General features: G+C 51.8%; 1 protein-coding gene across 1 annotated transcript; it reads right to left on the reverse strand.

Annotated features, from left to right (window-relative positions):
- Positions 1-7,498: 7,498 nt before the first annotated feature.
- CELA3B (chymotrypsin like elastase 3B) lies at positions 7,499-13,906 on the reverse strand. The gene is made up of 8 exons (XM_046663403.1): positions 13,864-13,906; positions 12,805-12,890; positions 11,442-11,539; positions 11,178-11,312; positions 9,641-9,777; positions 9,111-9,253; positions 8,295-8,447; positions 7,499-7,565 (listed from the first exon to the last, which is right to left on the reverse strand). Exons 1-8 carry the CDS (start codon positions 13,904-13,906, stop codon positions 7,548-7,550), a joined length of 813 nt encoding a protein of 270 aa, XP_046519359.1. The 3' UTR covers positions 7,499-7,547.
- Positions 13,907-14,174: the final 268 nt, after the last annotated feature.

Consider the following 14,174-nt stretch of genomic DNA (forward strand, 5'->3'; position numbering starts at 1 on the left):
TAGAAGACCACCTGCCGGACAGAACGCTTACCCACACCAGGTAGTAACGCCAGTTCACTGAGCACTTATTTCCTATCTGACACTGCGCTGAGCGTTTTACAAACATTCTCCTCTACGTGACCGCCTCAGCGACTCAGGTTCGATTCCTGATGCGACTCTCTACTGCCCCAGTTGTCGCCATCAACAACAGGAGCCGCCGCTACCATTTGTTGAATCTTCCCGGCCAGACAGTCCGCAGAAGCTGTCCCTCCTTTAACCTTCCCGATCACCCCGTAGGACAGTTACTGTCATTTCCATTCGCAGATAAGCAAACTGGGGCTCGAGGAAAGGGGACCTGCCAAGGTCACAAGGCTAGGAGGTGGTGGGACCACTCACCCGAGTGAAAAAAAAAATCCCCGACGTCTAGGCGGGGAGCGGAGCCGACTCCTCCCCCGAGAGGGGCGCGGCTCAGAGGGCCCGGGTCGGGCGGAAAAGGCGCTTCTGGGGCTCGAGCGCTGGGCCCTCCTCCTCCTCCGGAGCCGAAGCAGCTCGCAGACCCCGAGGCCTGGGCCGCCCGCTCCCAACAGCCCGTGCCCGGAGGGCAGGAGCGGAGCGCCCACCTGCGCAGGTGCCACCTCCGAGGGGGCGGGGCGGGGACAGCTCACGAGGACGCTCGGAAACCCACCAGCGGCTCCAGGAAAAGGAAACCACCTCCGCCGCGGAGCCCCGCAGCCCGCCGCCGGAAGCGGAAGTGCGCCCGCCCGGAAGCGGGCGTGGGCGGGAGCTAGGGTGGGGCCGGGCCTCTCTAGGCCTCGGCGGGGGTCCGCGGCTCCCTGGCACTCACCAGGGCTGGTCTCCTGGCCTTCGGCCGTCCTCGGGCCTGCCCACCGTGCGGGGCTTCGGGTGCAGCCGAGGCAGCTTTTCCGCCTCGGGGAAGTTCTTTGTCGTTTGAGCCGCAGTTTGCGCAGCTGCAGGATAGAAAGATGAAGCGGGCACTGAGACGCTAGGAGCCCGGCGGCCGCTGACTCAGCGCCCCGCCCTGAGTTTACGCCCCGGGGCCTTTGCACCGCCCAGAGGAGAGAAACCGAAGCAGAGTGCGGGTGGCTCCTGTCTGGAGGCGGTGGTCCTGAAGGGCGCCCCGCGTTGTCACTCCGCATCAGGCAGTGGCACAGTCTCCCAGGGCAGGTCGTCCTACTTCAGTGTACCCAGACAGAAGTGGGCATCTGCCCGTGGGGGTTGACAGTCTGTCCCGGGAGAGACCGCGTGTATATAGGAGGCTCAGCCTTAACTCTGTGTGCCTCTTCCCCCAAGACTTTCCAATTGCTGGTGGTTAGGAACTGAAGTTTTGAAGTCAGAGTGAGCCGGTTTGAGTCCCGCCGCTCAGGTTAAATAGCACAGCCTGTAAGAGGAAGTGCAGAGATGCTAGCCAAGGCACCTCCTACCTCGCTCTCAACCCAGACAGGGAGGGGACTGGGCCTTTAGGGCGGGTGTCGGGTGGCTCATCCCACTCTCCTTCCAACGGGGTTATCCAAATAGGAGGGGCAGGAGAATTAAAAGGCCTTTTTGCTGAGTTATCACCCCAGAGCCAGTGTCCCAGGGGAAGGGAAGATACGTCCTTTGTCTACACTGCCACTGCTGCTCAGTAAACTCCTAGATGACCAGGTACTCCACCTGGTGGTTGGAGAACTGGGGCTCGTTGCTATGGCCCCACCCCTACTTCCCCTAGGGACCGTGGGCCCTTCCCCCAATCACTCCTATAGCGTCGTTTCCACCGTTTACCTCCTCTCAGCCTTAGTTTGCCCATCTGTAAAATGAGAGAGTTGGACTAGATTAAGGACTTTAAATTGTTCCCCCCAACTCCTGACTCTTAGATTCCTTGGGGATGCTTCAAAAACTGTGCGGGGTTGGAGGACAGCACTTTGGGTTCCACAGCAGCTCCAATTTTATAGATTTATAAATTTATTTAAAAAGTCTATATGTTGTGGCTCTGCACGTAAGATTATTGTATCACTCAGGATAAAATGTAAACTTTGTACTTAGCCACACCTCCCTCATCTTTCCCCACCCTCCTGTTCACTCACTCTGCTCCAGGCACACTGACCTTGTTAATTTGCAAACCCCACAGGCTCACCTCCACCTCTTAGGTGATCTCTGCTTTTTTTTTTTTTTAAGGAAGGTTAGCCCTGAGCTAAGGTCTGTACCCCTCTTCTTCTGTTTTATATGTGGGACGCCTGCCACAGCATGGCTTGATAAGCAGTGCATAGGTCCCTGCCCAGGATCTGAACCAGTGAAACCAGGGCTGCCGAAGCAGAGCGTGCTAACTTCACCACTATGCCACCAGGCTGGCCCCTGGTGATCTCTGTAATGCTCTTTCCTGAGATCTGTTTGTCCAGATTCTCACTCAAATGTAGCCTCTCCAGAGAGACTTCTCTGCCCGCCCTTCTGAAGGCACCCATCCAGTCCCTTTATAGCCTGTTATCTGTTTTTGTTATTGCCTGTTTATTTTCTATCTCGTCCACTAGAAGCAGGGCCCACAAGGCCAAGGACCTTCACTGTCCTGTCACCATGCCTCCAGCGCCGAAAGCTGAACATAGGCTGGGTAAACATTTGTTGAATGAATCAATGAGTGAATGAATGAACAGAAGCTTGAATTTTATAATAAAACCAATCTGATAAAGACCACCAGGGACACAAGTGTGGTTTAACAAAATTAGGTTTATTAACTTGATGCCACAAACACCCAGAGGTACCATGGGGTATCTTACTAAATAAAAGAAGAAGTAGGGTTATCATAGGATTGGGGAAAGAGTGGAATTTAGGTGAAGTTGAAGTGAAACTGTTGATAGGCTCAAAGCAAATCTGGCTGTGTGGACAGGAGGTAACCTCTGGCTTAGGCTGAGAGGTAGACTCATAGTCCTATTTCCTTGGATACCACAAAGTTAAGATAAATATAGACTGTTGTGTCAAAAAACCCCATATCTGAAGCTCTGTGCCTGAGTTGGTAATCCAAGCTGCTTCTCTGTGTCAAATCTCGCTCCGACCCACTAGATAAGGGAATATTCCATTCTCACTGACGTGATTTCAACAGCAAAGTTTCTCAGCACTATGTGTTGGTGTTAATTGACAAAGAAGGTTTGACAGAGTCACATTGGACAGGAATCCCTTGATGCCTCAGTCATCTGAGTGTAAGGACCATCGAGAGCTCCCATCTTCCCATCCCAATGTGAGTGCAGCTCTCTGGGCCCCCCATCACTCTGGCCTTCATTAGAACACAGAGTCAGGTTTCCCCCTGCTTGGGTGTACCTGTCAGCTTCCCAGCCAGGCTGTGGGCTCATCAAGGACCTGGCCCAAGTTTGGGTCATTTTCCTCTGCCCGCACCTGGCGCAGAATAACAGCAGGTGCTCAGTCCATGTTCACTGAATCTCACTGTTGATAGGTTTTCTAAATGCAAAGAAAAAGAAGTGGAGGGAAGCAAATCAGGATGACAGCAGCAGCTGCATAGGAGAGGCGGGAATGGGGGTGATTTTGAACAGTATTTCCCAAAGTACAAGTTTCCAAAACGTAGCCAATATTAATGTTCTGAAAAAGGAAAAGAGAATGGAATTGTGACTCTTTTCAGACTAAAAAAATGAATTATCTGCACTTTAATGATTTTAAAATGAGAACTAGAGCCAGCCATGATGGTCTAATGGTTACAGTTCGGCGCTCTCTGCTTCGGTGGCCCAGGTTCAGTTCCAGGGCACAGAACCTCACCACTGGTCTGTCACTAGCCATGCAGCGGTGGCTCACACAGAAGAACTAGAAGGACTTACAACTACAATATACAACTATGTACTGGGGCTTTGAGGAGAAAAGAAAAGGAGAGGAAGATTGGCAACAGATGTTAGCTCACGGCAAATCTCTCCCAGAAAAAAAAAAAAAAGAGCTAAATTGTTGACATCATGTGATTAAAAAGAGAGCATTGCAGTGCTGGTCCCTTATCATTTTTAAAAAAGAATAGAAGTGTTGACATTGTGCTTTTTCAGAAAATGGATTGTTCATAATTTAGAAAACAAAAACAAAGAATTGTTGGCATTGACACTCTCAAATCATTACTCAAAAGTATAATTTTTTTTTAAAGATTTTATTTTTTTCCTTTTTCTCCCCAAAGCCCCCTGGTACATAGTTGTATTTCTTCGTTGTGGGTCCTTCTAGTTGTGGCATGTGGGACGCTGCCTCAGCGTGGTTTGATGAGCAGTGCAATGTCCTCACCCAGGATTCGAACCAACGAAACACTGGGCCACCTGCAGCGGAGCGAGTGAACTTAACCACTCGGCCACGGGGCCAGCCCCCTCAAAAGTATAATTTTTGACTATATGGTTTTTAAAGGGTTTGAATTGTTGAGACTTGGAGATTAAAGAAAAGAAATTGAATTATTGATCGAATTGTTGGCACTTTCAGGCAAGATTTCCTCACTCTCTGTTGCACTCTCTGTGCAGGAGAAGGTGTCATAGCAGTTCTCAGCCTCCTGGCAAAGCTGGGTGGAATTTTACACTTCTGACTGCCCTTTATCCTAAAACTGTTTTGGAAAATTGTCCAAGGGTCTTTCCCTGACCCATTGGGAAGAATTAGATGCTCACCTTTTGCAACCCTGCTGTGCCTTGGGAACACCTGACAGATACATGTGTCACCCAGCAGGGTCTGTCTGACTCAATACAAATGATTAACATATGCGGGTTCCAGAATTTCTCGCATCCTCCCCCACAACCCTGTGATACAGAGGTCTCAGCTCTGCTTGACTCAGTTCCTTCCTTGCCCTCTGGCCTTGCTTTTGTGGGAGCCAGAGTGGGGGTGAGGGCCAGAGGAGAGTTTTGGTGGGGGAGGGTTGAGATACCAGGAGTGGTTTTAGGAGGAAAGTGGGGGGCATTTTAGTGTACAGAGACAGCGGCTGGGAAAGGGAAAAAAGGGAATTTTAAGAAGTATTGTTGAGGCGCAGCCCCAGTGGCCTAATGGTTAAGTTTGCCATGCTCTGCTTTGGCAGCCAGGGTTCCATTCCGGGCACAGACCTACACCACTTGTCTGTCACTGGCCATGCTGTGGCAGTGGCTCGCATACAGAAAGTGGAAGATTGGCAGTAGATGTTAGGTCAGGGTAAATTTTCCTCAGCAAAAAAAAAAAAAAAGTATTGTTGATACAATCATTTTGGAGAGCAATTTGGCAGTTGGTAAAGTTGAAAATGAGCACACCCGCCCACCCAGCAATTCCGCTTCTCAGGGTATACCCTAGAGAAATTCACACATGTGCACCTGGAGGTGTGTTCAAGGACATTCACTGAAGCACTATTTGTAATCATAAAAAATCGGCCTTGCTGTAGCTGTCCATCAGTAGGGGAAAAAGGGTAAATAACTAGTGATGTTGTGCAATGGGATACTCTACAAAACCAGCAGCAATAAACTGCAGATAGATAAACGAGCATGGAGAGACCTCAGAAACATCGTGTTGGGTGAAGGAAACAGATTGCAAAATAATCCATACAGATAAAGCCATTTTAAAAAACAAAACAATGCAGTACAGTGTTTATGGATGTTTATATATGTGATAAAAATATAACAGCATGGGGTAGAAGGATAAACACCAAAGTCATTTTATCAGTCGGGCTAGGTTAGGGCCACCATAACAAACACCCTAAATCATAGTGGCTTGTAACAGAGTTTATTTCTTGCTTGTGCTACATGTCCATCAGGGGTCAGCAGAGGCCCTGCTCCACGTCTCCTCACTCTGGGACCAGGCTGACCTGTAGCCATCAGTTGCCATGGCAAAGGGAAAGAGAGGTCGGCAAATGGTCCTGTCTCTCAAATCTTCACCTTGGCCAGATCAAGCTACATGGCCAAACCCAACTTCCAGGGGGCAGGCAGGAGCTATCCTTTTTTTTTTTTTTTGAGGAAGATTAGCCCTGAGCTAACTGCTGCCAATCCTCCTTTTTTTGCTGAGGAAGACTGGTCCTGAGCTAACATCTGTGCCCATCTTCCTCTACTTTACATGTGGGACGCCTGCCACAGCATGGTGTGCCAAACAGTGCCGTGTCCGCACCCGGCATCCGAACCAGCAAACCCTGGGCTGCCGAAGCAGAATGTGCGCACTTAGCCGCTGTGCCACCGGGCCAGCCCCAGGAGCTATCCTTTTATGTACCCCAAAGGAAAATCAGTAATACTGGGTGGACTACCCCACACCCGTGAAGACGATGACCTCTGGGAAGAGTACACGGAGCCTCCACCTTAGCTACAGTTATTATTTTAGAAAATATGAAGCAAAAATGTGAAATTTGTTCATTCTAGAAGGAAGCTACAAGGTGTTTCCTCTATTATTCTCCATGTTGTATCTTCTAAACTTTTCAAAACCAGAAGTATAATTTTTTTCTTTCTGACTCTATTTTTTATTTTTATTTATTTTTTTTCCTGCTTTTTCTCCACAAATCCCCCAAGTACATAGTTGTATATTTTAGTTGTGAGTCCCTCTAGTTGTGGCATGTGGGACGCCACCTCAACGTGGCCTAATGAGCAGTGCCATCCGAACCGGCGAAACCCTGGGCTGCCAAAGTGGAGCGTGTGAACCTAACCAATGGGCCACAGGGCCAGCCCCCAGAAGTATAATTTTTAAGGAGAGGATGCAATGGAAGAACATCAGTGTTAAAAAATTATATATATGTGTGTGTCCTTGCTAGGACTGTGTTTCTTTTCACAGTATTCAGGAGAAACACGAGTAAAGGAATTCAGTCGCTTTATGTTGCTTTTGGCTGCATGGTGGCGGTCTTTTGGACCTCAGCGACAGCTCGCTGGGCTCTGACCTCGTTTTCAGCACTGTGTGAGCATCTGTGTGTGTGTCTGCCACCCCACCCTGCTGCAAGGGGTCTTCCTGCCATTGTCCTACTTACGTCTGTACTCCCAGCCCTGAATTTGCCACAAAGAAGGTGCCTAGTCAGTGTTTAATGGATGACTCTGAAGTGCTCATTTCTATCTAAATAAAGAGCCATTTCAGGGAAGGAACCAAGTTGTCTCCCCGCTCTGAGCCCTCCTCTGAAACAAGCAATGAATGCTTGTTGAGTGAATGAATGACTGCAGCCCTCCTTCCCCAGCCCTTCAATGGACGCTGAAAACACATGGCCCGTCCCACTCCACCATGAGCCTCCCAAGGGGCTGGCAGAGTCACTTTTTCTGCAGATTCTGCCATGTTTTTATGCCTACATTGAAAAGTCAATGAGTGCGTGTGGCTATAGACTAGAGTGACCAACCACCCGGGACACTCCTGGTTTTACCCCTGAAAGTCCTGTGTCCTGGGGACCCCTCCATCCCAGGCAGACTGGCATGGTTGGTCACCCTATAGCAACTTTCTTCTCTCTGGGCCTCATTTGTTTCTCATTTTCATCTGCGAGAGTTGGATGTGGTCACTGTATATCAGATCTAAGATTTCAGGAATGGGCCAGAGGGGAAGAGGTGAGTCAAAGAAGGAAGATAGACTGGAGTTGGGATTTGCTGAGAAATCTTTATTTTTTACAGAGGATGTGGATCGGCACTGCCACCCAGGCCTTGGTCCTAGTTACTTGAAATAATCTGGAAAAAGAGAGGGGAAAAAACCCAGAATTGTCTAGTTAGGAGCACAGGCTCTGAAGCCATATAGAACTGGGTTCAACTCCCAGTCATGCCACTCGTGAGCTGTGTGACCCTGGGAGAGTGACTTGATCTCTCTGAGCCTCAGTTTCCTCATCTGTGTAACAGGAATAATCATAATACTTACCTCATGGGGTTTTTGATGAAACTATTAGCTAAGGTGCTCCCCCAAGTGCCTGGCACGTGTTGAATCAGTCTATAAATGGTGGCCATGACTGTTTTCGTGGACGTTATTAATCCTCCCTGATCATTTGTTCCCAGATGAGGTTGGCTCTCTCCCTGGGGCCTGAGCATCCCTATCGTGGCTCTCACCACACTTCTTTATTGCTCATTTAATCATCTGTCCCCCGCGAAGCAGCCCTGTGACTCATCGCTTTATCCTCCCTGACAAGGAAAACCCTAGACCAGAGGAGGCACTTCATAAACACTTGTTGAAATAAGGAAGTTCAACAGTTCAAAGCTCCACCCAGAAGCCTTGGAGGTTCTTGGGGCCACACTGTAGCAGAAAACATCTCCAACATGCCCCCCCCCGAATGTCCCGAAGGGCCCCTCCCCCACTGACCTTCTAGGACGCTCTCAGCCCCTCGGGATCTGCTGTTCTCACCATCCCCCAGCACCTCTCAGAAGAGCCAGCACCTGGAGCCCTCCCTTCCTGCATGTCTCCCTGCTCACCTCCTCGATCCAGTCACTGAAGGCTGAGATTCGTGTGAACACTGTAGGCTTCTTGCGAGTGTTGCAGCCCAAGGCAGATACAAAGCTGGTCACACCGTGGACCTGCCAGGAGCCATCCTCTGCGGGGCAGTTGAGGGGTCCTCCAGAGTCACCCTGGAATGGTCAGAGAACAGTGGGGGCCTGATCCGTGTCTGAGCTTTAAGGAATTGGTTCTGACTTTGAGGATTTCCAGAAACCCCCATATTACTTAACCTCTCTGAGCCTCAGTTTGCTCATTTATGATGGGGAATAGTATCCGTCTTACAGGATCCTGTGAGAATTAAATGAAATGATAGATACGTGCTCTTAGCACAATGCCTAGTAGAGAAGAAGCAATCAATAAGTGGTGGCTCCCGTTATTAATACCACAGTTAATTATTAATATTATTGTTCATACTCACTTATAATACAATGGGAGTATTGTTTAACTATAACTTCAGGACTACAGAGTTGAAGGTGACTTAGAGGTCATACTGTCAATATCCCCTGCCGTGCTGATGGGGAAGCCTGAGGACCCAGCAGGGACAGCGACTTGCCCCAGGTCAAGTCAGTTTGTGAACTGGGACTAGAGTCCAGGTGTCCTGACTCCTAGGCCAGGGCTGCGTGTCTGGACTGTGCTGACTTCCTCCAAGTCCTGCCTGGCCTGGAGGCTGAATGGGACAAGCAGGCAATATTCCTCCTCCACCTTCCAGGCAGATGGCAGAGATATCCCGGGGCCCCTGCCCAGCTGAGGGGCTGCAGCCCAGAACTGCCTCGGGCAGAGGAGAGCTGACTCACGTTGCACCCAGAGCTGGAGTCCCCGCCGGCGCACACCATGGTCTTCTTCACGATGCTGCCCCACCAGTCCCACCTGGAGCAGTGCTCATAGTCCACCACAGGCAGCAGGGCCTCCTGCAGCTTGTCCGGGAGTGGCCCCCCAGCTGTGGGGATAGAGCGTGCTGAGTCTGGGGTCATGGGGGTGCAGGACTTGGGCCGGGGTCTGGAAGTCAGAGCTGGGAGCCCCAGAGTGGGGTGGGGGGTTTGGGGCAGGCAACTCTTCTAGTCTGATGGGGACTCTCCTCCCACCAGGTTATATGGTCCTGTCTGCTTTGTCCACCAAAACATCCCCAGCACCTGGCACATAGGAGGCACTAAAAATTGTTCAATTGAACACATTCATGTTTGGGAGGATGCAAGGAGAAGGCTGCCCCTGGAGGAGGAATGGGAGAAAATGCAAGGACCAGTGCTGGTGTGGCCCTCAACCTCCAGCCCCCAGGCCCTATCTTCTTGCCACTGTCCCTGTGACCGCTGGAGGGATCAGCACGTACTGTAGAGACGGCCCCAGCCGCTGATGTAGCAGGGCGCCTCATTGGGCAGGATGTCGCTGGCGGGAGGGAGGGAGGCCACCTGGACCGCATCTCCCAGCTGGGCACTGCGCGAGAGCTTGACGAGGGCGATGTCATTGCTGGGGAGAAGGGAGGAGTCATGGGGAGCCTGATCCTCCAGCCAGACTACACCCCATCCCCGAGCTTTTGCTTTAGATATTCCCAGAGGGGATGCTCCAGCTGCTCTTTCTCCCTCCAAATCCCATGCATTCTTACGGCTGAGCAACTTCAGGGAGCCTTCCCGGCCCCTTCAGTCTACACCGACCCTCGGCCTTCAAAAGGGTCCTCAGCTTCTACCCCAGTGGTTCTCACACTTCAGCTGCATCAGAGTCCCTGGAGGGCTTGTTAAAACGCAGGTTGCTGGTCCCTGCCCTAGCATTTCTGATGCAGTGGGTCCGGGTGGCATCTGAGGAGTCACATTTCTAACAAGTTCCCCGGCGGCGATGCTGCTGCGGCTGGCCTGGGCACCAGGCTCTGAGAACCACTGTTCTTGGCCCTCATCTGCCAGCTCGTCACTCCAGCCTTTTCACCGGGGTCCGATTTTTCTCTCCGCTCACCCAAGGCCCGCGTGAGGACGGTCACCGTCTTGGTCATCAGGCCCCTCACTCCTGCACTCACTTTCAGGGCTTCTGCCCACTTCTTTGACCCTCTCACCAGAAAAATGCTGAGCCACCCAGACCCACAATTTTGCATCTGTTTGAGGGGCTTAAGAAGCCCTGCTTTAGTGTTCTCACCCAGTGATTGCCTCCTTGACCTTCACAACCACCCAGGAAGCCCGGAAGGTCACCCTTGACAAGGGGTCAAAACAAGGCCCAGAGAAAGGCAGTGACTTTTCCAGGCCACACAGCAACTTAGTGCTGGAGCCTGACCCTCAGGCCACTGCTCCTCCTTTTGTCACTGTGCCGGGAACCAGGAAGCTCTGGATGAATGTCTGTCAAATGGAGGAACCTTTGGATTTGAGAGACAGGGTGCCAGAGGAGTCCTAGGTTCTGAAGCCAACCAGCCCAGTGGGCTTGGGGGAGTTCCTGCCCCTCCCTGGGCCCTGCTGCCCCTCTGTTGGGAGAGAGAGGTTTGCTGCAGATGGTTCTTTTTTTTTTTTGTTTTTTGAGGAAGATTATCCCTGACCTAACTGCTGCCAATCCTCCTCTTTTTGCTGAGGAAGACTGGCCCTGAGCTAACATCCATGCCCATCTTCCTCTACTTTATACATGGGACGCCTACCACAGCATGGCCTTTGCCAGGCAGTGCCATGTCTGCACCCTGGATCTGAACCCGCGAACTCCAGGCCGCCAAGAAGCGGAACGTGCACACTTAAACCACTGCGCCACCGGGCCTGCCCCTGCAGATGGTTCTTAAAGGCTGTGCTGGCTCCGACCCTCAATGTGTGTGACCTGGACCCAGCCCCACTGTCCCTGGGAGTCTCCTCAGAGTCGGCTTTGGGTGAGGGAGGGATGAGTGTAGGAGCCCCTGGGTCACTCACCCACAGGCCACGCAGTTGGAGTTCCAGAGTGGGTGCACAAAGAGGTCCCCAGCATTGATGGGGATCACCTGTTCGGGGCCCTCCTCCTCCGCCCGGTCATACTCGCCCAACACCACCTGGTAGCTCCGGGAGCTCCTGCCAGTAGAAGCGAGGTCAGTTCAGGCTTGATTGGCCTCCCTCCCTCCCCTCCCAGAGTCAACCCCCTCCCTCCCCCCCGGCCTGCCTGGGTCTTACACAAGGACAGGGGCAAGTGAGAGAACTCACGAGATGCAGTGGCCCGCGGTTACGACCCAGTCAGGGGCAATGAGGCTGCCGCCACAGGTGTGGTAGTAGGCTCCCTCCTTCTCATACTGCAGGGAGACCTGGTGGCCAGGAAGGGAGGAGCCTGAGTGGTCTAGGCCCCACAACAAGGGCTGCTACCCGTGGCTGTATAGGTTGCACACTATACAACTCTAGAGGGCATCATTCATGCAGAAAAGAATGATACCCTCTAGAAATCTGCAGTGCCCAACCTACACAACTGCTCATGGCGACCCTGTCCCTTTTCCATTAGGATAACATTCTGACTCTCCAAAGCTGTCCAACCCCCAGCCCCGTGAACTCCCTGGGACTTCAACTTCTCTGCCCTCAGGATATCTCCAAACCTTCTGTCTCTTGAGAGCCCCAAGGCCCTCTGTTCCATCAGGCCCCCAGTTCCTCTGAACGTCAGTTCTTTCAAGGCCTCTTGGGCCCTCTCAGGTCAACCCTCCCTGAGTCCTTTTCCTCTCTCTCATTTCCTAGATTCTGATTTTCAAAAGCTCCCTCCAAACCAAGAATTGGCAAACTATAGCCCGTGGGCTAAATATAAGTTGTTGTATGTAAGATTATTGGACAATAGTCACGCTCATTCGTTTGTATGTCATCTGTGGCCACTTTCATGCTGCAATGGCAGAGTGAAGTCATTGCAATCGAGACCATATGGCCATTTACTCTCTGGTCCTTTACGGAACAAGTTAGCTGGCCCCTGCTGCAGACCAGTGCCATCGATAGAACTTCTGTGATGATGGAAATGTTCTCTGCCTTGGCTGTCCAATATGGTAGCCACTAGCCACATGTGGCTATTGAGCGTTTGGAATATGACCAGCATTGAGCAACTGAATTTTTAACATTAATTTTAATTAATTTAAATTTCAACAGCCACATATGGCTAGCGTTATGGCTGGTGTGTTAGCACAGCGAGTCTGGCCCTCTGTGCCTCCCTCCACTGATCTCTGTCGAGCCTTTCATCCCTCTTTTGCTCTCAGAGCATATAGCCCTGTTGGATAATTCGAGGAGTCTAGAAATGCATCCCCCCAGATCTCCCCACCTAAACACAGTGCCTGAAATTGCATTATCAGTGCACCAACCCCCTGAGCTCAGCACTGCCCTCGCCCCAGATTCACTCCTAACTTGCAAACCGCCCAGTGAGGATGAGAGTTTGAACGGGCAAAACTGCCACAGGAAGCAGATCGTCCAAGGGTCTCCTGGCCTTTGGAAGCTGAAGTGGATACTGGAAGCAAAGCCACGGCGTCAGGACTGGATGCGCGACAGTCAGGGCACGGAGGGCAGAGTCCACGGTGGGAAACAGCGCAGCTGGTTCTGCTCTTACCTGCCAGGGCCAGCTGTAGGGCACCGCGTTCTCGCCGTTGACAACACGCGAGGAGGGTTGCTGGGAAGCTTGGCCAGAGCCTGAGGCTGGAGGAGAGAGTAGAGGTGCCAATCAGCCAGAGTGTCCTCAAAAGGAAAAAATTCTGAGGCACAGTCCTGGCTGTGCCACAAACTGGCACGTGACCCTGTGCAAGCCCCTTTTCCCCTCTGGACCTCGGTAGCCACATATGAACAGTGAGCATCTGGAGCAGAGCAGGGGTTTCCAGAGTCCCAGGAATCCAGGGATGGAGATGAAGATGTGGCTTCTGTCTGTGGCAGGACTGAAGGGGTTAATACAATTGGCAGAGTGCCTGGCACCCATTGAGCCCTGGAGGAGTGACAGCTATCGTCATGAAGACTGGAGGCTTTGGAATAAGACTGCCTGGCTTCAAAACGCAGCTCTGCCTCTTGTTCTAGGGAGGGCTATTTTACCTCTCTGAGGCTCAGTTTCCCCATTGTAAAATGGGGACAATAAGAGTACTGACCTCCTGGGGCTGTTGTGAGGATTATGTGAGCTAATGTAAGAAAAAAATCCTGAGCATTCTGCTTGGCGTAGAGTAAACACTTGAAAAACATTATCTGTTACCATTACTGTCAGTCAAGGGAGGCTGCTTGGAGGAGGCAGCCCTGAGCTGGAATGTAAAATGGCAGAGAGATCAGGAAAAAGCCAGACCACAGGATTAGGAGCGGGGTAGGAGCAGTGTGAGAGGAGAGTTGGAGGGTTAAGCAGAGGAGCAGAAATTCCATCCCAAGCAGTCTAACCAGTGCCCAAGCTCTTCACCACAGACCTTTGCAGCTAGGACTCCCACCACAGCCCTTGGGGCCCTCAGGCTTTCTCCTGCACCGGTCCATCCACAGCTTCCCCTCCGTTCTTCTGCTCCAGCACCAAGGAGAAAGCCCCCACGATCATGCCCCAGGGAAAGCTGAAACCCCTGCTAACCAGGTGTTGGGTTCACAAGACCCAGGGTGGTGGCAGATTTTAAGGGCCCCTGGCCCAGTGCAGCACAGGTTGGGGTCTTACCAAGGGCCACAAATAGGAGGGAACTCAGCAGCCGGAGCATCATGAGTTTTGAGATAGGGAAGGGACACAGATTCTAATATAAGGCAGGAGGCAGGTGGTGGGGGCTGGAACAGGTGGTAGCACACCCGGTCTCCCATAGTCCAAGGCCAAGGCCCCCATCCACTGCAGACTGGGGAGTGACCCGGAGTTTCTTCCAACATGTGGCTGCACAGGTGGCATCAATGGCCGGCTGATAACAGGGGAGGGGGAAGGAGAGGTTACATCAGAACAAGTCAGCCTTTTCCAGGAAAGAACACGGGCACTGGAACTGG

Source organism: Equus quagga, chromosome 5 (genome assembly GCF_021613505.1).
Source record: "Equus quagga isolate Etosha38 chromosome 5, UCLA_HA_Equagga_1.0, whole genome shotgun sequence".
NCBI classification, from domain to species: domain Eukaryota; kingdom Metazoa; phylum Chordata; class Mammalia; order Perissodactyla; family Equidae; genus Equus; species Equus quagga.

What these genes read in the sequence shown, in the direction of transcription:
- CELA3B (XM_046663403.1), bottom strand. Translation starts at nt 13,906, where the DNA reads ATGATGCTCCGGCTGCTGAGTTCCCTCCTATTTGTGGCCCTTG. An exon ending in TCCAACTGCGTGGCCTGTGG is followed by an intron (nt 9,778 to 11,177) that starts GTGAGTGACCCA and finishes CCTTCTCCCCAG; the next exon opens with CAATGACATCGCCCTCGTCA. An exon ending in ACTCCAGCTCTGGGTGCAAC is followed by an intron (nt 8,448 to 9,110) that starts GTGAGTCAGCTC and finishes TGACCATTCCAG; the next exon opens with GGTGACTCTGGAGGACCCCT.